Source organism: Artemia sp. Qi Xiang Cuo, chromosome 2, assembly GCF_049724085.1.
Source record: "Artemia sp. Qi Xiang Cuo chromosome 2, ASM4972408v1, whole genome shotgun sequence".
NCBI classification, from domain to species: Eukaryota; Metazoa; Arthropoda; class Branchiopoda; order Anostraca; family Artemiidae; genus Artemia; species Artemia sp. Qi Xiang Cuo.
Genome location: NC_142795.1, coordinates 38,211,629 through 38,234,790, shown reverse-complemented (window position 1 = coordinate 38,234,790; position 23,162 = coordinate 38,211,629). Strand labels below are relative to the sequence as shown.

Here is a 23,162-nt window from a genome sequence, read left to right as displayed (position 1 = left end):
GTGTTGAAGAGGATGTTGAAAATAAAAGGTATTATGTGCATACTGCTACTAATGCTACTACTGCTACTACAACTATTAGTACTACACAAGCTAAGGACATTAATATGAAGCTGTTATTGTATATTTAGACGGATGCTGAGTTAAATCAAAGCGTACTATTGTAAAGTAGATTGCCAATGCGCTGACAAAGCAATATCACAATAACAGCTTACATTATTAAGTTAGACCTTTCAAGGTAAGTTGTGACAGATTTTGAGCAAGTCAGAAGACACTATGTGTATACCTTTGATACTACCTCTCCGGTTACTGTAGCTAATGACACTAAGAGCATTAATTTGAAACGTTTAGGGAGAGTTTCAATTCAACGAAAAAGCTATTCGCATGCAATATTAAAAAGGCATATAAGGAATATCATAGGCAGCGCTGCTCTATTTTAGCTAGCAATATCATTGATATCATAAAGGAGCTAATTTGATTGGAAATTAAGAGTTCTAGCGCCCTTTTAAGAGTCAAAAGTGATTGGAGGGCAATCAGTCCTATTTTTTAATTCATAATTTTCCAAACATTTCCAATTAAAATTTTCGATACCCATTTTGTTCAGCATAGCTGAACGGTCTTGTAGCTGTATCTCTAGGGCTATAGCGCAAGTCAACCCCCGTTCAGATATGCCATTTTCCCATCATGTTTAAAAATTAAATGTTTCCTTATTATTAAATAAAAAAGCACTGTGTGTCTGCCGATTACCAATAAGACATCTCAGCAGTATCCCAAGATCGACTAAGGGCAATATGTTCAAACTTTCAGCTACCTCCATTACTACTTTTACTCTTAAAATTTAACTAAATCAACAGATTGTAAGTATATCCAAGCTGTCAAAGAGCATAGATATACGTTTTGCGAATGGTATCAAGTTTTATTTTTCAGGTCAACTAGAGGAGGTATAGAACTAAATTAAACACCACTATTTGTGTCCAGATTTTTAATAGGGTGTATGTTGTTAAAAATTCTTGAAAAATTTTCTCTGGCATAAAAATAGCAGGCCAAACTATAAATTCTTAAAGAAAAACGAAAAGATTTAAACTATTATTTTCTTTTTCCCTGCAAAGACTAGGCACGAAACAGCAACCCAACATCTATAGAACTGTGTATTCAAAATGTTGAGACACTCAAGCCGGTCACCTACCATGGTTCGATTGTCTTCTCAAATGGAAATCTAGATGCGGAGATATCAACAAGGGCGACAAAGGTAAATGCCGTCTTCTAAGAACAATGTTTCACAAACTCCAGATCAGCCACAGCAAGAAAGCCCAACTCTCATTAGCATTATGCTATAAACGTCAGAGACTTGACCCATAACTCAGACTCAGATGAAGAAGGTAGATGTTTTTCTGACAATACACCTTCGCAAAATCGAACGCTTTGGATTGTTTGAGAGGGTACAAATCTTGTGGATCCTTCAGTCCTTTATATTACCACCCCTGTCTGAAAAGTTAGTCTCTCTTGCTGCGTTGATAAGGTAATCTACTTCACCTGCCTGCTTTAACAACCGCCCGATTCATCTTCGACTTAGATCCAACTGCAAACGGCTGGAAACACTCCAGAGGTAGACCATGCACAAAATTAACGGACGTCATCCGCAACCAACTCACTACCCAGAACTTCGACCTCCCAACAAAGCTCCAACCCTAGCCTCGGACAGACCACCTTGTAGACAAGTAAGGGCGCTGACGTCTGCTTCCTTCTATGCTGGTGACGCTACCAAACAAGAGATTTAAGTCAAGCAAGCCAAGCCTTATTGCTGAACTTGTGTTATTACTGATTAGGAAGTGATTTTCGAAAAAGAATCAAATTCATAGGCAAGTTTTGGATAAGTTTTACCGACATACTAGAATAATATTAAACAGCCGATGGGGAAATTTAAAACATTTCAAAATAACAACAATATAAAGGCAACATTTCAAAATACTAAAAAAACTACATCTAGAACTAGAAAACCAGCAATAAACATACCATTTGAATAAACAATTAAACTACTTATGACACACGATATAAATTTGAGAGCAATAAAGAAATCGTATTGGATACAAACGAGACACTTTTTAGTATCCTTTCAGGCTCAAAATGAAATTATTCGCATTTAAGACAAGTAAAAAGGCTTAATTTATTGCAGAGCAAAAATAAAACGTTGAAGCAAAAAGCCGCTAAAAATCAAAAGCAGACTCTTCACACGATGACAATTCTTAACAGGCTCTGTAAAGTTCTTACGGATCGAGACATTAAGAAAAAAAAAATCCAAGGTTGGAACTTCTTATAGCTTTGAACAACAATCTTTTCAAATATACCCCTTATCTCTTATATCTTAAGGATTTGTTTTGCCAGGACGAATACACATTTTTGGCAATTAGAGCTACTCTATAATTTATTTTGTAATAGCTTGCAAAAGCACTTCTAGTTAAGTTTTCTGTAGCAAGTCAGTTTTCCACAAGAAATTATGTTATAACTTCACCCTTCATAGATACCTTTCCGAGAATTGACGTTAAAAATCTCTTCTTTCAAGGTTTCTTTACTCTCGTTACTTTTATATATATATATATATATATATATATATATATATATATATATATATATATATATATATATATATATATACATATATATCGAAGTCACAAAAAAAAGGTACTTATATATTATAGCTACCCCACTCAAGTTCCTGATCTGAATAGAACCGGTTTGTCTGTCTGCAATCGGTAAAAATTAGCTTAGTCCTAGTGAGAAAAACTATGGTTTAGGTATACTTTAATTAAATATTCAATATATAGAGGTGGTTAGGTATTTAATATAACGTGTTCTGGGCGACCTAGTTTCCATAATTATCTTCTGTAGTTTCCATAGTTTTGTTAATAAAATTTTATATTTTCATCATATTTTGGTATATGTTATCAGGGTTAGCCTAACTTCACTTCTTGAGTGGGGTCACTATAATACATAAATACCCAAAAAACATGACAGTTCATTGCACTCTTTACATGGGTCGCTTACCTTAGATCCAAAGACTGAGGACCAAAACAGAAAAAAAGCGGATTGACAGCATGCACGAGCATAGGTTACCGAATGTGATAAGCTAAATCTGTTTTGCATATGGTAAAGATTTAAGGACTACATTTCAAAACAGTCGGTAAAATTGATGATAAATCTGATTAATATTCATATAGAACTGTTCATATTTCGTCTTATAACAGCTGTGCATCAAGACACTTGCGTTTCAAGTATATAAATATTCAATAATCTTTTCTGTTGATCAACAGTAGATTTTCAAAAAGCGGATGATGACAATGGTCAAGTATGGTTCTGGAGCGTGGGCGCTCCGAAAAACAGAGAATGATTTGCTAGACGTTTTCCAGAGAAATTGTATACGGATTGGTTTGAGTACCCGACTGACCGTATCTCAAACAGTAAGCTGTGCGAAAAATGTGGTTCAACCCCGCTTTCTCGGGCTATAATGAGAGAAAGGTTGAGATGGCTAGGGGACGTTTTGCGGATAAAGGATGACAGATTGCCAAAGATTGTCCTTGTTGGCCCACTGTTTAGGGCCAAACGGAAAGCAGGTCATTCCCGAATGGGGTAGGAGGATGTCTTAAGGAAATATCTAAGGGAAATCGGAACTTCCTGGGAGGATGTAAAAAGGGAGGCTTTGAACAGATTGGGATGGAGGAGGAGCCTACGTAGCTGTATTGGCCACAGCCGGCTTGATTCTGCACTAAGTTATTAGAAGAAGTATATATATATATATATATATATATATATATATATATATATATATATATATATATGTAGGCTATATATAAATATGAAGTGAACAAATGGGAGAAAGATGAAGAAGTGAACAAAGAGAATTGCAGATGTGCTAAATTCAAATCTTTTGGAATAATTTGAATCTTTTGAGATTATAAGTTCGAAAACACTAGTTAAGACCCAATATTAAACTTCGAACTATACAAAAATCGTTATATCATATTATTCGCTCATTGGAACTTTTCAATTTTTCTTTGGTGTTACAAGCCAGATTTTAAGAAATGTTAGACCCCCTCCCTAATGCAGATAGTCTTAAAATAATTCATATTTAAAAATTTATTTAGCATCTCAACTTTATATGGATTATTTTGATGGCGTTTATCCAAAGGAACACAGTAAAGTGTACGAGGTGCGTATTAAAGAGCATGGTCTCGAATGGGAAGGTAAAACTTTCCGAGACTTACATTGTTCAGGTTATTAGAATGTCCTTGGTACAAATATTAGCGAAATGAATTTTTTTTGGAGATTTTCACACTTAAAGGTATAAAACAGATTTAAGAAATTAAGGCACAAAGATAATTAAATCAAACAGTTCAAACAGTTCAAAATTTTGAGATAGCCATTTTGTTCAGTATGGTCGAAAATATTATAACTATGTATTTTAGGATGACTTAATCCCTCGAAGCCCCCAGGAGGAGGGCTGAAAGTTATGAACTTTACCCAATGTTAACATATAGTATTGGTTATTGGGACCCGGCTCAATGGTAACCGAAACTCTAAAAAACGGAGTTTTGATACCAATAGATACATCAAAAGAATCAAATTTTAATTCTGATTTCAAATATATAAGTTTCATCAAGTTTATTTTGAATACCCATCAAAAGTTACGCGCCTGAGAAAATTTGTCTGATTTTCGAAAAAAGGGGGAAACACCCCCTAAAAGCTATAGAACCTTAATGAAAATCACACCATCATATTCAGCGTATCAGAGAACCCTGCTGTAGAGGTTTAAAGCTCCTATATAAAAAAATGTGTAATTTTGAATTTTTTGCCAGAATAATGTTCATGGTTGCTTGTTTTTTTTTTTTTTTTTTTTCAGGGGTGATCGTATCGATCCAGTAGTCTTATAATACTAAAGAAAGACTTAATGATGTGAATATTAGAAGCTTTAGTTCACCTTTTAAGCGACCAAAAAAACGGAAGGCAATTAGATAACCTCTCGAGTTCATTTTTTCCCAATGTCATCTGATCACATTTTTTAGATAGCTATTTTGTTCAGCATAGTCGAAAATATGATAACTATGTCTTTTAGGATGACTTAATCCCTCGAAGCCCCCAGGGGGAGGGCTGAAAGTTATGAACTTTACCCAATGTTAACATATAGTATTGGTTATTGGGACCCGGCTCAATGGTAACCGAAACTCTAAAAAACAGAATTTTGATACCAATAGATACATCAAAAGAATCAGATTTTAATTCTGATTTCAAATATATAAGTTTCATCAAGTTTAATTTGTGCCTATCAAAAGTTAGGCGCCTGAGAAAATTTGGCTGATTTTCGAAAAAAGGGGGAAAGGCCCCCTAAAAGTTATAGAACCTTAATGAAAATCACACCATCATATTCAGCGTATAAGATAACCCTACTGTACAGTTTTCAAGCTCCTATCTAAAAAAATGTGTAATTTTCAATTTTTTGCACGAATAAATAAAACGGATGGGTGTTTTTTTTTTTTTTTTTTTTTTTTTTTTTTTTTTTTTCCAGGGGTGATCGTATCGACCCATTGGTCCTAGAATATCGTGGGAGGGCTCATTGGAACGGAAATTAAAAGTTCTAGTGTCCTTTTTAAGTGACCAAAAAAATGGAAGGCAACTAGGCCCCCTCCCACGCTCATTTTTTCCCAAAGTCACCCGATCCAAATTTTGAGATTTTGTTCAGCATGGTCGAAAATATTATAACTATGTCTTTTAGGATGACTTAATCTCTCGAAGCCCCCAGGGGGAGGGCTGAAAGTTATTAACTTTACCCAATGTTAACATTTAGTATTGGTTATTGGGACCCGGCTCAATGGTAACCAAAACTCTAGAAAACGGTATTTTGATGCAAATAGATACATAAAAAGAATCAGATTTTAATGCTGATTTCAAATATATAAAGTTTCACCAAGTTTAATCCTACCCATCAAAAGTTACGCGCCTGAGAAAATTTGGCTGATTTCGGAAAAAAGGGGGAAAGACCCTCTAAAAGTTATAGAACCTTAATGAAAATCACACCATCATATTCCGCGTATCAGAGAACCCTACTGTAGAGGTTTCAAGCTCCTATCTACAAAAATGTGGAATTTAGCATTTTTTGCCAGAAGAAAGATCACGGATGCGTGTTCATTTGTTGTTGTTTTTTTTGTGTTCCCAGGGGTGATCGTATCGACCCAGTGGTCCTAGAATATCGTGAGAGGGATCATTGAAATGGAAATTAAAAGTTCTAGTGCCCTTTTTAAGTGACCGAAAAAATGGAGGGCAACTAAGGCCCCTCCCACGCTGATTTTTTTCCCAAAGTCACCCAATCAAAATTTTGAGATAGCCATTTTGTTCAACATGTTCGAAAATATTATAAGTATTCTTTTAGGATGACTTAATCCCCCGAAATTCCCGGGAGGAGGGCTGAAACTTATGAACTTTACCCGATGTTAACATATAGTATTGGTTATTGGGAAGTATACAGTACAGACGTTTTCAGGGGAGATTTTTCCTGGTAGTGGGGGGGGGGGGGGTCGGGGGGTATGTGGGAGGATCTTTCCATGAAGGAAGTTTTCATGGGGGAAGGGACATTGCTATGAAGGGGACGCCGGACTTCCCAGCATTATTTAAAAAAAAGATCAGAAATTAAATATAAAAAAACAAGTTTTTCAACTGCAACAACAGCAACATCAAAACTTTAAACGAACAGAAAATATTACATATATGATTGGGTTCACCCCCTAGTCAATAAGTCAATCTTTAAGCCAGAGATTTTTTAGTACTTTCATAAGAGCTATTTATTCTAATTAACGGCCTTTGTGATTAAGCGGTCAGTTTTAAAGAATTGGAACAAAATTCGAACTTTCGCTTAAAGAGCAAGGTATTGACTAAGAGGCGAACCCCCTAATAAACTTATTAAAAATATATGAATATAGAAGTTCGTTACGTAAATTAATTCGTAAGTTAAGTATATTTATTACTAATAAAAACGTTCGTAAATAAAATGAAACAAGTTTCGAGAAAGCCATTTAACTAAATAAAAGTAAATTCATATGAAAATTTTGTTTTAATTATTCATGTACTGTGAGCCAAGATCAAAACCTGCATTTATTCAAAAAAGTTCAAAAATTAAATAAAAAAAACAAGTTTTTTTAACTGAAAGTAAGGAGCGACATTAAAACTTAAAACTAACAGAAATTATTCCGTACATGAAAGGGACTGTCCCCTCCTCAACACCTCGCTCTTTACGCTAAAGGTTTTATTGTTTTAAAAAAGAGTTGTGAAAAAGAGTCAAACTTTAGCGTAAAGAACAAGGCGTTGAGGAGGGGACAGCCCCTTTAATATACGGAATAATTTCTGTTCGTTTTAAGTTTTAATGTCGCTCCTTACTTTCAGTTAAAAAAACTTGTTTTTTTTATTTAATTTTTTTGCACCAAGAATCGGTGCAAGTAAATTACATGTCAAGAAGACTAAGTCACTTATACTGGGAATCCATTGGAATGAAGAGGTGATATTAGGTAATGAGAAATTAGAAAGCTTCAATTATCTGGAGAGAATTTCTTAGTAAAGATGGTGTATACAGTAAAGATGAAAAAAGTGGAACAGCAAAAGCTGATTTTTTTTTTATTTATTTATTATTATTATTTTTTTAACAATTGGAGAATGTTTGGAAGAATAGATGGATTAAGAGGTTACGAGAAGGAATTTAGAGGAAACTGGACCTTCGAGGTAGTAAAAAGTGAATGTTTCAACAGATTGAGGTGAAAGAGGAGCTTACGCAGCCCTGTTGACTTCAGAGGGCTTTGTGCTGCTATGAGTGAATAGTACTAGTAGTGGGCCTATATATATATATATATGTATATGTTTATATAAATATCTATACATATAAATATATATGTATATATATATATATATATATATATATATATATATATATATATATATATATATATATATATATATATATATATATATATATATATATATATATATATATATATATATGTATATATATATACATGTGTAATATATATAATGTGTACAAAAAATTAACTGCATACCCCTCCCTGATTTCTGTCGGTCCTTTCAGTGATTTGCTGCCAGACTATTAAAGCTAGAAACGTTGAATTTTTGCAAAACAGTTGGGAACAATTAGAACGCAAATTAGGCTACAAAAAAAAATATCAACGGTGTAAAAACCATTACATATGAGTTACGATATCAGCGTCTGATCTATATTATGTAAAGCATTGCTTTACATAAACTGCTTTAAATATAATTTTAGTGTGCTATGCTATCGTACAAACTCCACATTTTAAAATAAACTATAATTTTATTTTTTTTTCTCTAGGTGTTCTTCTTTGCCCTCATTGGAATAGTTTTCTCAGAGACTAATGTTGAAGAACCAATGGAGATGCTGGAGATAGAAGAAGAAAAAAGGTGATTTTTTTCAATTACTTTTGATTATTGTCAAGAGGGTAAATTTTTTACTATAAAATAATGAAGAACAACAATCACATAAAATTCTGCTTACGGCACTTGCTTACTCGTCCATACAGACATCAGTATCACAGTCAGGGAAATGGGCTCTTAGGTTCACCCCCTCCACTCCAGTCTTTAAATTGTGTCACATTTCTGGAGTAAACAACTGAGGGTGAGGTATATTTTTCAACGCTGGCCTCGCCCAGAAAGAATTTTGGCAAAGACTGACGCAGAAGTCTAGCTTCAGCTTAACTTTTACATGAATAGTTTTTTCCCTAAGTGGAGGTTAGGTAGATTAAGCTGCTTTAGATTAACCCAGAAACTGTATATAAATAAAACTAAAATTCCTAAGAGAATCTTCAACTAAATTCCGGCGTCGTCAGCAGGAATGTTCCCAGCAAAAGGACGGTGGCATTGTTAGTATAAAGCTGGTAAGCAAAGCAAGGGCATGTGGTTTCTTAAATGAAACATATAAATTATATAAGAGTAGGAGGAAAGAAATTTTTTAAACCTACATAGGCTACTTTGGAGTAGAACATTTTGATAAGAGCAGGAGGGATATTTAATCATAAAAATCAAAAGGATCAAATTACAATCACGCAGCTAAGCTAACTAACAAGTTTTGAGGCTCCTTCTATCGCTGACTATTAATCTGACCTCATCGCTTTCTTTTAAACAGTTCGTGGTAAAGAACTGTAAGTAAGTAGCGACGCGGCCCAATGCTAACCAAGACCCAAAAAACGGAATTTGGTACCAACAGATATATCAAAAGAAGTATGCTGATTCCAAATATATAAGTTTCATTAAGTTTAGTGTTACCCACTAAGACTATCAGCCTGAGAAAAATTGATTTTTCAAAAAGGGGGAAAAACCCCAAAAAGTCAAAGAATCTCAATGAAAATCACACCACCAGCTTCAGCGTAGAACCCTACTGCTTAGGTTTCAAGATATTATTTCCAAAAATGTGGAATTTTGTATTTTTGGGCAGAAGAAAGATCACAGATGCGTGTTTATTTGTTTGTTTTCTTTTTCCAGGGGAGATAATATCGACCCAATGGTATTAGAATATCGGGAGAGGGCTCATTCGAACGGAAATTAAAAGCACTAGTGCTATTCTTAAATGACCAAAAAGATTGGAGAGCAGCTAGGCCCCCTCCTTCGCTTTTTTTCCCCAAAACTCGTCTGATCAGAATTTTGAGATTGCCATTTTGTTCAACATAGTTCAAAGGCCCAATAGCTATGCCTTTGGAGATAAAATGACCCCCAACAGTCCCAGAGGAAAGGTCTTTAAATTATAAAATTTTCCAGTTGTTAACGTTAGTATCTGTTATTGGGAGGTATGCATACATTTTCGGGTGGTGAGAGGGCGCATTTTCTGCTGTTTTTTCCATGGGGATAATTTTTCATGGGGAGGGAAGTTTCCATGGGGTAAATTTTTCAGGGGAAAATTTGCACTGGGGGAATTTACCAGAAATCCTACACGAAATTCTTTTTATATATCTTGCTTTCTGTTTGCCAATTCAATTTTACGTATGGAGATGTTGAGAGTAATTTTCCGGGGTAAATTTTCCCCGGGATTGAAATGTCTAAAGGATATTTCCGTGGCGAAGGGAATTTTTCCGTGGAGGTGAAGCCAGATTTCCTGGCATAATTTAAAAAACGATGCAAAAATAAATAAAAAAAAACTAGTTTTTTTTTACTGAAAGGAGTAACATTCAAAATTAAACCGAACAGAAATTATTATGTATTTGGGGCTCTTTACGCTATAGTTTGAATTTTGTCCCGATTCTTTAAGAACAAAAAGCACCAAAAAAATTTAGCGTGAAGAGCGAGGTACTGAAGAGGGGAAACCCCACTCACATAAGTAATGATTTCTGTTCTTTTTAAGTTTTAATGTTGCACCTTACTTTCAGTCGAAAAAACTTTGTTTTCTTTTATTTAATTTTATTTTCAGGGACCGGATCTGCCTACTGGTGTCAGCCCAGACAAGTTAAAATTAGGCTGAGAACATTTAATTTTGTAATGTGGGGATAAGATTAAAAAAAAAATGCCTCAATAACAAATGACATAGTAGCGTTCGATGTATAAAAAATATTTCTGTCCAGGTGAAAGGTATTCTTAAGAGCATTTGAATACTGCAATGTGGCGTTAAGATGATAAATGCCTCAATAACAAATGACACAGTAGAGTTTGATGCGTGATAAATTTTTATTTATCCAAATAAAATACCTTTTATTTTATCCAAGTAAAATGCGTTATTTTTCCGTTAAATCGTGAACGAACTACAGCGTTGTCAGCAATTTTTAGTGATGTATATGAAGCAAATACTTTCTTTTAAAAATTGGTTCCAGCTGGGAACTAACTTTCGGCTTACATGATGGGAAAAAATACATTGTAGCTTCATTGGTTAAATACGGTCTTGGATAATTTGGTTTGATATACTCTTTTTATTTTGATGAAATCTTATTTTGCGCTTATTTCCACTGAAATGCTGAAGCAAGTTCTCACATGATAAAAAAGTGGGATTAAGATTGAATATAATAGAAACACTTTGGAGCAAAATTTCCCAAAAAACTGGTTACAATTCACTACCCTGGTTTAAGAATAGCAAAAGTTCAGGAATAACGTTAAAGTTCTAAACAATCAGTTTCAAAGCAAAATAAACAATTTCAGTTTATTTTTCATGTATTTTTCGACAGTAGAGGAAAAATCAAGCACCTTGTTTTTGCAGGAATTTCAGGAAAGTTTGCCTTTGCTAGTTTTATTTTCTTCTGAGGGCAAAGTCCATCTCTCAAATTGTCTATATTACAATGTATCTGGACCAACCTAAAACTTTTCTTTAGATTAAAGAGAAAGGAAATACTTCGGCTCCTGTGACTAGTACAGGTTTTTCCTTTTGACTCTTTAAATAAAAAAATTATATTCCTCTATCGACAGAAAAAACAACAGAGACAATATTTCTGTCAATAGTATAGATATCAACAGTATGTTGACAGAGATTAATCGAACATAGTGAAAGGAATTTTTATTCGCAATCAAAATGAAATATTAGCTTGTGAGAACTTATCGAATAAATAATAATCATAAAAATAATACAAAATTTCAAAATTACAGCTAGTCACTGTGCTCATGAGAGTATACAAGAACCATAGACGAAAGACAGAATGAGATTTTGGAGGGATTTGAATTCATCTAAGAGGGAATTTGGGTCATCATAAATTGTCCAAAATATGACAGAGAAGACTATCCGATTTGAAAGTATAAATGTTACTGTCTGAAACCATTTCTAACATTTTTCCTCTTCTTATTAAAAAGGTTTATCCCAGTAGAAAAGCATAGAAGGTTTAGCCACTCCCTAGAAGGGAGTTTTAGGAACTTCAACAAAAGTACTAACAATTCTATTATTTTTGCAAAATTTCATGCTTTTATAAATACATTTTCCTTTAATATTCTGTAATCGAAACCTTATTCCATCCAATTTATTTTTCAACAGACATCTCTTTATATAGATTTTAAGGAAGAAAAGGAATTAATAAACTGTAAAACCAATCCCTTTTTACATCACCTTTGATATGGAAATTTGCAAGGGTTTAACATACTTCTATTGTTTCAGTTTGAACTCCGACTACGTATACGCAACTCCGACGTATGGGGATGCGTACAGGAAATATATGAAGTATGCAACTCCCAGACCTGTTTATGCAGCTTACGACAGCTATAGAAATAATTTAAAGTACCCCGCCCTGGTATATGAAGATAGCTACAGAGATAACTTGAAGTATGCCACTCCAGCATATGGGAATAACTACAGAAACGACTTAAAGTATGCCGCTAAAGTAAATGGGGATAGATACAGAAATGATTTGAAGTATGTCGCTCCGGCAGTTGTCTATGACAGCTATAGAAATGATTTGAAATATTCAAGCCCGGTATATGGGGACAAATACGGACACGATTACAAACGAGACTATGCAGATTATGACTTCAATCTGGGCTATAGCTCATACGATGCAAATCCTTATGGAGTGAACTACAGGATTGACAAATATGACAGACATGGTCCACACACTAAGACATACAACACTTACTCTGTATCTTATTAAGATTTAAGATTTTTTTTTGTCATGCTATTTATTCTTGCAGAGAGCAAAATAAATCGTTTACCTTTTCATCAATCACGATATAAAATTTTTACTATAGGTCTTAATATTATTACTTCCCACAAAAAGATGCTGGCTGCCAACAATCAAAAACCGTTTTTGGACGACTTTTAAGTTGTAAGACTATATGGAAACTACAACTTTTGCTACTAACAAATTATTGCAGCACAAATCCGCTTGAGGCCAACATAGCTACGCAAACCCATTCTCCACACCAACTTGTTCAAAGCTTCATTATTAACTCCGTCTCAGGAAGTTTCAATCTCCCTGAAACCCTTTCTCATGACGGCTTCTCGTCCTATTCGGAGACAATATGGTTTTCGTTTGGCCCCTGATATATAGCCAAAATCATCATTTTTGGTAATCTGGCCATTTGCCAAACCATTTGGCAATCTGGCGATATGTCATCTGTTCTAGCTATCCTAGCTTTTCTTTAATTATAGCACTAGAAAGTGGGATGGAACCACATTTTTCTTACATCTTTTGTTTGATTACGGGTAGAACAAATGGACACCTAAAAACTATCATTAGACAATTCCTCTGGAAACCATGAACATCTTCCTTAACCTTTCGAATGCATACCAGGTTTTGAATTCCCCCAGGAACCAGGCAATTCCCGGCGGAAGGGCTGCAAGTTATGAACTTTGCCCATTGTTTACATATAGTATTGGTAAATGGGAAGTATACAGACGTTTCAGGAGGTATTTTTTTCTGGTGGAGGGGAGGGGGGTCAGGGGAGGATATTTTCACGGAGGATGTGACCGTGGCGGAAGGGAAATTTTTATGAAAAGGGCGCAAGGTTTCGCAGCATTATTTAAAGAACGATCATAAATAATAAAAAAAAAGTTTTTTCAACTGAAAGTAAGGAGCAATATTTAAACTTAAAAAAAAACAGAAATTATTACGTATATGAAGGGGTCGCCCTTTACGCTAAAGTTTCTTTAGTACTTTCAAAAGAGCTATCTATTCTAATTAACCGGCCTTTGTGAATCAGGGATTTGTGATTCGAACAAAATTCGAACTTCAGCGTAAAAAGCGAGGTATTAAATAGGAGTGAACTCCGTAAGGTACGCATTGAAAATATTAAAATATTTAAGTGCGTCGCGTAAGTTCACCCACAAGTAAAGCCACGATAAAATTTCAAGAAGATCGATAAGACAAAGCAATCAGACTAATAAGCTAATTTGATTGTACTCATTCATGTACGGTGAGCCAAAATCAAAGCTGCATTAATTCAAAAACGTTCAGAAATTAAATAAAAAAACAAGTTTTTTTTAACTGAAAGTAAGGAGTGACATTAAAGCTTAAAACGAACGGAAATTATTCCGTATATGAAAGGGGCTGTCCCCTCCTCAACGCCTCACTCTTTACTCTAAAGTTTGACTCTGTCACACAACTTTATTCTTTTAAAACAATAAAAAACTTTAGCGTAAAGAGCGAGGCGTTGAGGAGGGGACATCCCCTTTCATCTAAGGAACAATTTCTGTTCGTTTTAAATTTTAATGTCGCTCCTTACTTTCAGTTAAAATTTTTTTTTTTTTTTTTTTTTTTAATCCCTAACATATCCAGTTGAACGATACGACTCTACTACAGCGGAAAAAAAAGTAAAAAAATCAGTTATAAGTGGCTTTGAATTCAGCCACGTTCCTAGTTCTACTAAAGCAGTTCATCCCAAATGTGACTGCCTAGAGAAAACCAATCCACAATAACACACAACTAGACAGAAGAGCCCATTGAAAGGCAGCAATCAAAACGGAAGCAATGCCGCCTAAAATGAACAAGAGTTCTGCCTTCATAGTCCCTCGTTTTAAAAGTTTTGGAATCTCTGAGTACACGGATGACTTTATAAGAGCAGCATTCTTGTTGGGAACGGACTTGGGGAAGTAATTCCTAATAGTTTACCCCTACTTTAGTAGTCGATAAGGTGCATGGCCAAATAAAAGCCAGTGTGTGAAATGTCCTTTAGCAGTAAATGTCTTGGTGACTTCTTTTCTTCCTGAATTTCTTCTAATCTGCTAGGCCATCCGCGGAAGAAGCATTACATCGAAAGAACAAGCTAAAAAATTTGTTCCCTAGCTCTTTCATAGCCTTCTAGAAGTCATTGTATGCGTAATGGATTCTACAAGTCCTTATGTTCACTAAACCCTTTCCACCACAAATGATGCTTTTCTTTTCATCGACAATTTTAAATATTTTTTAATTACTTTAGGCCCTTCAGAATTAAGAATTAGTATATACACTTCATTTCAACAGCTCATCTACACGAACATCAGCTGCAGGAACGCCAATCAAAACAGACTTCAAATGTCTGTCAACAACTTTCCCCCTGCCTCAGACGAAAAAACAGACTAGTATCTGCGGTTCTTTCAGACTCTTTGTGTTTGTCGCCTCGTCATGAATAATAACAGAATAAGATTCATCGAGTTCAACTAGCAGAAACCTTACACCGAAAATCATTATCAATGATCTGAGATAAAACGTGCAAGAATAGTTGAATCTGCACTTTTTAGTGCCCAAATAAATTCAGCTACTGATTTTCCAAAGTCTTCATCTGTAGTTTGACTGACATCTAACCACAATTGGTTCTAAATTATTTGGCTAGTCAGTATTGACTCATAATTTCATAAATGAAACAGAAAACACAAAAAAAGGACTCCAGAGGCGAGGGGCGTCAATCTCTTTCGCTTCTCTCTATTTGAAATTCCACGTTTACCTGTAATTAATCCACATGCAGTAGCAACGCTCTAACCAGTTCTTGTTTCAAGGTCTTCAGAAAAGTCACAAGAGTGACTCTGTCCTGTCCATCCAGTGACACAAAAAGACTTAGGGAGAAAATAGAGACACAAAAACAACTCCACGTGATCCTTGCGAAATTAGAGATCCTATTCTGATTTTGATAACCCTTCAAAAAGGGAAACGGGTTGAAAAGAAATGTGGCCCATTTCACTGAACGGTCTTTCCCCTAAAAACCACAACAAATAAAAAGAACTGTCGGGAAACACTAGTGACCTTTTTTTTCCCTTTCTTATTCCATATCTCGGCAAGGGGTGAATGAAGATCGTACAAAAACTGAGTAAAAACCAGTCAAAATTGTAATTTGTCTGCCCAAGTCTTCAAGTTCTTTAAAAAATTATCAATATACACTTATACACGTTCAATACACAAATCCCTGTGCACCATATGTACATCTCCTCTCCAAGATATGGCTAGTCCAGATAAAACATGACAATTTCATTAAAAATAATAAAAGCAGACTTGTCAAAACCAAAAATCGAACATAAAATTTTGCTGTCAAAAGTGAGTTTGGCAACATACTATTGTGGCAAAAATAGATCTACCAACACATAAAAACCTCAATTTCGGGGATAGGAGGGGGGGATTTCGGGAGGATTAATTTTCTGGGGCTAGTAACTATTCCAAGAGTAAAAGGCAGCTATGGAAAAAGTTCCAAAGCTGCAAGTAGCAGAATTCAACAGAATTCCAAAAGCTGCTGACACTTTAGCAGCAAAACTTGTATTTTGACAGCTTTTCTTTGAGGAAAAAGGTATTTTATATGTAAAAATGCTATTTTCAGACAAAATCTATCAGCAAATTTGAAAACTGCTAAGTAGCATTGCTGCTATTCTACCCACCTTTTTGCACGGTGATTAAAGGCTTCTTGATTTCTTTAATTGTCTCATTTCCTTCCTTAATCATAGTCAATGCGATATTGCTGGCTCAGTAAAGAGCGACAACCAGGGCTCGTCATAAGAACGGAATCGCAAAAAGTTGGGGAAGGGCTCAACTAATCTTAAATTCTGAGGCCTTGTGCCCATTTTGAGGCCAAAACCAGTCGGAGGGCAACACAACCAACTCCCACACACTCTTTTACCCCCCATGCAGCGCTTGATGGCATCGGGTTGAAATAGCCATTTCTACTAGAATAGTCAAAAGATCCATAAATTGATCCTCTAAGGGGGGACAAGACTCGTGCAGTGTTATTGGCGAGGGCTTTACATTATGCAAATAGAAGCTTTTTTTTAAACGGGGAAATCTTCAGAAACAAAAAACTAGCAATGGCTTAGTAAAGAGCGACGTGTCCCTCATTTATTATTCTATTTATTCCCCACCCTCCCGGCCATTTCGTATAGAATGGATGGACACAAAAAATTAGGAAAAGCCTCATCAAAATGAAAGTTCTAAGGTACTTTTATTCTATCCCAACGGGCCCTGTGGCCTTTAACTGCAGACACGTTTGATGCCAGACGAGCTAAATAAAAAGTAAAGAATTTCACACCAAGTGTGTAGACCTAACCACTTGATGCAAAGTCGAGATAGGTCCATGCTAATTCCAAGTAAGAGGAATGACTATGCAAAGACAAGCTAAATCTTGACTTTCCAAGCAAAACTGAGTTACATCTTAACTAAGTGCTAAAAATAATCTTTAAAAACGAGCCTCATTCCAAACTCAGTGCGAGATTGAGCTACGTCCAATTTGCAGAACGAATCAGTAAACACGAGCTACGTCCTTACTCGACAGAAAAATAAGCTTGTACTAGTCAGTATAAACAAAAATGAGCGTATATTGTTTTCAGTAGCACATAAATGATATTCGTGCCTTTAGAGGTTAGAAGAGAACGGCAGCCCAACTCTTGTTTGTGGTAATGTAGGTTCGTTTGACGAATCATCTGAATATTCATTGTAATTTCTGTTCATTTTACGTTCGACTCATTACGTGACTTTATTTTGTATTATTTTAGGTTTTAGTATCGTTTTTTACTTGTCTTCAAAAAGATTATTCTTTTTGAAAACGTGCCTTAAATTAATTTCAATTAAAGAACGTACACTCTCGAACTCCAAAAAGAAGTATCTTTTACTTTTCTGACAAAGTTACTTACCTCTACTAGCTACATCAGTTGCCACAAGGATTCTAACATTATTTGACCGAAATTTTGCCAAAGCCGAAACTCGCTCTCTTTGGGGCATCATGGAATGAAGCGAAACGCTTTCGAAACCAAGCTCTTTCAGCATCATACATAATATTTGACAGCTTCTGTGATTAAATTTTTAAGCATTAAAAACCCATTTTTTAGGCAATCAACGTCAACACACTATTTCAGACATACAGTAAACAATATTTCAAAATAAAAAAACTAATACAGTCAAAATAGTGCTAAGCATATGGATTCCCAGAGAAATTGATAAAAATTTTACAGAAATCAATTGAGGAATAGATTTTCAATATTTCCAAAACAAACTTAGCTTTTTTCAAGCTAGCCAGCTAATAGCAACTAACGTGTCACTGATTTTCCCTAGAGGAGGACATTTCAAACGTCTACTTATTACATAGCATATGAGCAGAACATTGGTGCACTTTTTATATCGTTAGACAAGATATTATCGCTTTCTTGGCCTTTCCCCTATAGCTTAGTATCTTATTCTCAGCTTTTGTCTCAAATATATTAAATTTCTATTAGTGAATTGCTCTTACAATATTTTAGTTGTTTTATAAAGTAATAAACGATCGAGTTTTCCCACTTAAATTTCGAACCCTCTATCTTAAAAGTTAGTTTTTCAGGAAATGGTTGACTCTGAAACCAACCGCTAATTCAGGTTTGTATAACTTACGTATAAAAGACATCATTTTTGATAAGTGCAGCGTTTGTAAATAGTGAAAATTGTTTCTTGTTCGTGAATAACGAAACCTAAACCAATTGGATCTTGGATTGATCCTATTTTAGAGAAAGCTACACTGGTACTTATAGTGGGCGCACGCAGGTTCAGCTCATGGGGAGAGAGGGGGTCAAAAGATATTTTTGGGGTGCGTCAAAAAAAGAACAAATTCCTTCTTAAGCCACAATTCTTATTTTTTTATAGGGCGGGGGGAGTCTTTTGGATTGATTTTGGAAGGAAGAGAAGCTTCTCTTCTTATCACCAACTCCGCCTCCCCCTTTGTGCAGGTGTGGTACATCCCATGTATTCCAAGACTTATTTTGTTTTGTCTTGCAATACGTCACAAGCTATTTACAAGAGCGCTAAAGCACTAAAATCACCGTCCCAACTTCTATGCTTTTATTCAAATACGAATTTAACCGTCAAAGACATAATCTAAGTTCCGCTTCTTCAAAGTTCTAACAAAGAAACAATAGTCATCAGCAAGATTGCCACAAGAAAATAAAATAAAAATCAAAGTGTTTCAGATTGTTCGCCAAACTCTTGCGAAACTTTAAATGAAAGTGTTCAGTCTTTCATCCCCGATTCCCTTCGAACGTCTGTGATGTCCACCATATTAGAGGCATAATTAGCTGTTTTAGAGGGATATGAGGAGCCAGGGCTCCATCCCCAAAATTATAGACCCCTCCGGAAAAAAAACTAGGCATGTACATATCTTCAGACCTTCTTAAAAATGCAACAACTGACCTGACGGCTTCTTAAGAAATAAAGCTTGTTAAGATATTCACACAACAACCAGGCTAGTATATTGATGGCTACAGTTATCTGTATAGTATACTGACTTTGACAGAAGGGAGGAGTAAACCATTAAACATGCCTTCAATACTGTTTAAGGTTTTTTCTTTTTAGTTTGGATACTTCAATGACATTTGAATCTTGTGCAGTTGAATGATCTTCTCAATATAAAAAAAAGTTCTTAATTGCTATTATTTACCGTATTCAGTCATCTAGCCAGACAGAATGCAAGAGTAAGTTTAAAAGTCTGTTGGATAAACAAACTGGTCTTAATACTCTTTACTTAATGATGGGTGATCGGAACATTATAATCAAAGTCCTATCTGAAAATCCCATTCGAATGGATAGAAAGGTTCCATATTTTTTTTTTTTAGAGAGCCCACTATCTTACGGACTAGACCAGGCGTGTCTTGCACCCTCTAGGATAGTAGGAACAGGCCAAATTCAGTTTAGAAATGATGTTTCAAAAGCCGACCGTATAAAGAGGACAAAGCTGTATGAAGTACTTCATGTACGACAAGCTAATGAGGAAGAAAACCTAGTCATTCAAGGCAACAGAATTGTTCCAAAAAACATGCCCAACTTTGCAGCACCAGCTGCAATAGACATGAACTAGAAGATTCTCAAAGAAATATATATAGTAGTGTAAATAGCCCTGTGTCTTCTAATGTTGAAATAAGTACTATTGATGAATCAAGTGAATCTTTTTACAGTGCGAGATCAGTAAGCTGTATTCTTTCCGAGCAGACTGTTTTCATGAGTAACGTTTCAAACCACAGCAGCATAGAGTCAGGGGAATGTACTGATCTGGATAATAGCCCGAATAAAAGTTGCACGCATTGGATGAACAATTGTCTGAAAGTTGTCTTCAGTAACGTAGATTGTTTAACGTCAAAGCTCCATGAGATAAAATATGCCGTTACGATGGAAAAAGCAGACGTTTATGCTTTCTGCGAGATTAAACCTAAATGGACCAATACTCCTCTTGGAGATACCCAGATCCAGATACCCGATTATACCCTGGTCACCAACTTATCTAGAGAAGGAGGAAGAGGAATAGCCGTGTACATCCGAAGCTCTCTGAAGGTAGGAAGCATAGATATTAATTCAGATTATGAACCATATATTGAACAAGTGTGGATATCTGTCCTCCTGCCTTGTGGGCCATTTTACATTGGTTGCATGTATAGAAGCCCCAGTTCCGCTAGCCTTGAATCCTCTTTACTTGCTATGAGTACTTCAATTGATATTAAAATGAAGCTATGAGGAAACATAATTATTGTTGGTGATTTCAATCTCCCAAATATTCAATGGGTCAACGGATTCAGTTTTTCTGAAAATAGTTTAATAAGACCATTCCTGGAGTGCCTATTTAATCATTCTTTGTACCAGGCAGTTAACTTCCCGACAAGATATAGAAATAGCCAGAACCCTTCGCTACTTGATCTACTCCTAGCAAAAGACCAAGAGTATAATAAGCATCGAGCCCCTACCACCATTTGGAGCTAGTGACCACATTGTCATAAGTTGCAGTTTTAGACTGTATCCCCAAAGACTAGAATTTACAAAACATGTGGACACGGATTACAGTCTAATTTATCAGGAACTGACTCAATGTGATTGGTCTTTCATTGAGAATACAGATGTGGAAGAGTCATGGACAACTACGAAAAGAATATTACTGAAGGCTATTGAAAATCACTCTTCTACAAAATGGAAAAGGAAACCAATAACCCTCCCGTATATTACAAAAGAAATAAAAATGGCTAGGAACAGAAAAAAGAAATACTGGAAGCTGTACACAAAGAATGAAAACCAGGCTGACTATTACACAAAATATAAGCAGGCGCGTAACAAGCTTAGAAGTCTCTCCAGAAATATCACCGAGAAGTATGAGGAATCAGTGGCAGCTGCAACAAAAACTAACCCTAAGAAATTTTGGAGGTATGTGTCATCGGGTAAGCCTGGAAGGCATTCTGTCGCTCAACTTGTACAAGATGGATCTAAAATCTGTGACCCAAGGTAGATGGCTAATGCACTAAATAAGCAGTTTATTTCAGTATTCACAGTTGCAGATAATACCCCATTTCCAGACCCCCCACAGTACGATATTCAAAAAAGTATGCCACCCATTAATATTACTAAAGTAGATGTAGAGACTCGACTAAAGAAGATTAACCCAAATAAATCAACAGGACCTGACAGAGTGCCCCCTTGGCTCTTAAAGGAGACGTATGCAGTACTATCACATCCTCTCACCCTACTATTCCAAAAGTCCCTAAATACTAAATCTATTCCACAAGACTGGAAGGAAGCTTACATTACACCTGTTCATAAGGGAAGCAGCAGAGATGAAGCCAGCAACTATCGACCAATTAGTCTCACCTCGGGAGTGGGAAAACTTCTTGAAGGCATAGTTAATTCAGCCATTATTGAACACCTAAATGCGAACAAGCTACTATCTCCTAGCCAGCATGGCTTCCGCCCCAGTCGATCTGTTGATACTAACCTCATTGATGCTTACGAGCATGTCACAGAACTTATGGACACGGGATCCCCAGTTGATATGATATTATTAGACTTAGCGAAAGCGTTTGATAAAGTATGTCATAGGAGGCTAAATTCTAAACTCCACGCAATAGGCCTCCCCGATGAAGTCATAAATTGGACGATGCAATTTCTTACCAACAGGAAGCAGGTGGTAAGAGTATTTGGGGATGGTGGATCAATTTTCTTCTCAGAATCAGCAGATGTAGAAAGCGGAGTACCCCAAGGCACGGTTTTGGGCCCAACTCTATTCAAGATCTATATTAATGATGCATCTTCAATCATAAAGAATAAGATTTGCTTATATGCTGATGATTCCAAAATAGTCGGTCCGATTTATGACCCCCAAAGTACCCCAAGCAGATCTCGACGCACTCTCAACGTGGGCAAAAACCTGGCGACTAGAATTTAATATCCAGAAATGCAAGGTCATACACTTTGGAGCAAACAACCCTCTCAGCCAGTATTTTATGGAATCCAATTGTGGTTCTAAACAGCCACTTACAACCAGTCACTGCGAAAAAGATCTGGGAGTCTTGGTTGATAACAAGCTCAAATTCAACTTACACACGCAGTCTGCAGTAGCCAAAGCCAACCAAACTCTCGGTATAATAAAGAGAACGTTCTGCAGTAGATCTCCAGCAGTGATTACTAAGCTCCTAATGGGCCTGATCTGACCAAAATTAGATTTTGGGATGTCCATTGCCACGCCAGTTAACAAGCTTGACCAATTGATTCTGGAATTGGTGCAGCAGCGAGCAACGACATGTATAAGTGGTTTTCAAAATTTGCCATATTCTACCAGACTCCAGAGGCTCAAAATACCATCTCTCACATACCGACGTAAGCAAGGATATGTATTGATGACATTCAAATTGATCTGCAACCACGATATCATCCCTGACTTATTCCAGTTAGATAGTTCGTGAAGAACAAGAGGGCACCCCCTAAAGCTCTACCGGAAACGCGCTAATACCAGGCTGCGAAATAAATTTTTCTCCAACCGTGTGGTTGGCTTATGGAATTCCCTTAGCCAGAATGCAGTCATGTCCCCTAATACTGAAGCCTTCAAGTCAGCTGTTGACAGAGATTGGTGCAGCAAGCCATGGCGCACAGTTTGGGATGCGCCCGATGAGCTGAGCCACCATCATCATTGACCGGCGTCTACAGGATTCGTCCTTATCGCTGGCTAGTGCGATTTAAGGTAAGGTAATTTAAGGTAGATACGTCAGTCACTCATATATAATAATTTCACCATACAGCGCATTCATTACATTTGATATTCCTGATGATGTTTATGGTTCCGAACATTGGATAATCGTATCTGATTTTGTGACATATTTCCCGCATAATGATCAAAATGAAACGAATCATAGATTTTCACAAAAAAAAAGAGCGCAGATTTTTAGAAAGCGTTATTTTCACAAAAATATTGTCAAAATCAAAAGAAGGACTGGGTGATAGTGATTGGAGTCATACATGATGACAGGGATCCAAAGC

General features: G+C 35.9%; 1 protein-coding gene and 1 pseudogene across 2 annotated transcripts in view; one reads left to right on the top strand and one right to left on the bottom strand.

Annotated features, from left to right (window-relative positions):
• The window catches only part of LOC148955202 (putative ATP-dependent RNA helicase DDX49), a 72,892-nt pseudogene that overhangs the window by 8,319 nt on the left and 41,411 nt on the right, over nucleotides 1-23,162 (bottom strand). Inside the window, exon 5 of the transcript XR_016143516.1 lies at nucleotides 17,546-17,700. The product of XR_016143516.1 is annotated as a putative ATP-dependent RNA helicase DDX49 (transcript). The remainder of the gene's footprint in view (nucleotides 1-17,545; nucleotides 17,701-23,162) is intronic.
• On the top strand, nucleotides 1,611-12,611 carry LOC148955203 (uncharacterized). Its single transcript, XM_089104853.1, has 3 exons — nucleotides 1,611-1,715; nucleotides 8,378-8,466; nucleotides 12,122-12,611. The coding sequence occupies exons 1-3, from the start codon at nucleotides 1,611-1,613 to the stop codon at nucleotides 12,609-12,611; spliced, it is 684 nt and encodes a 227-aa protein (XP_088960979.1).

Coding starts and splice junctions, on each gene's coding strand:
- LOC148955203 (XM_089104853.1), top strand. CDS start 1,611: ATGCACAAAATTAACGGACGTCATCCGCAACCAACTCACTACCCAGAA. Junction 1,716..8,377: donor ACAGACCACCTTGTAGACAA/GTAAGGGCGCTG, acceptor TTTTTTCTCTAG/GTGTTCTTCTTTGCCCTCAT. Junction 8,467..12,121: donor GAGATAGAAGAAGAAAAAAG/GTGATTTTTTTC, acceptor CTATTGTTTCAG/TTTGAACTCCGACTACGTAT.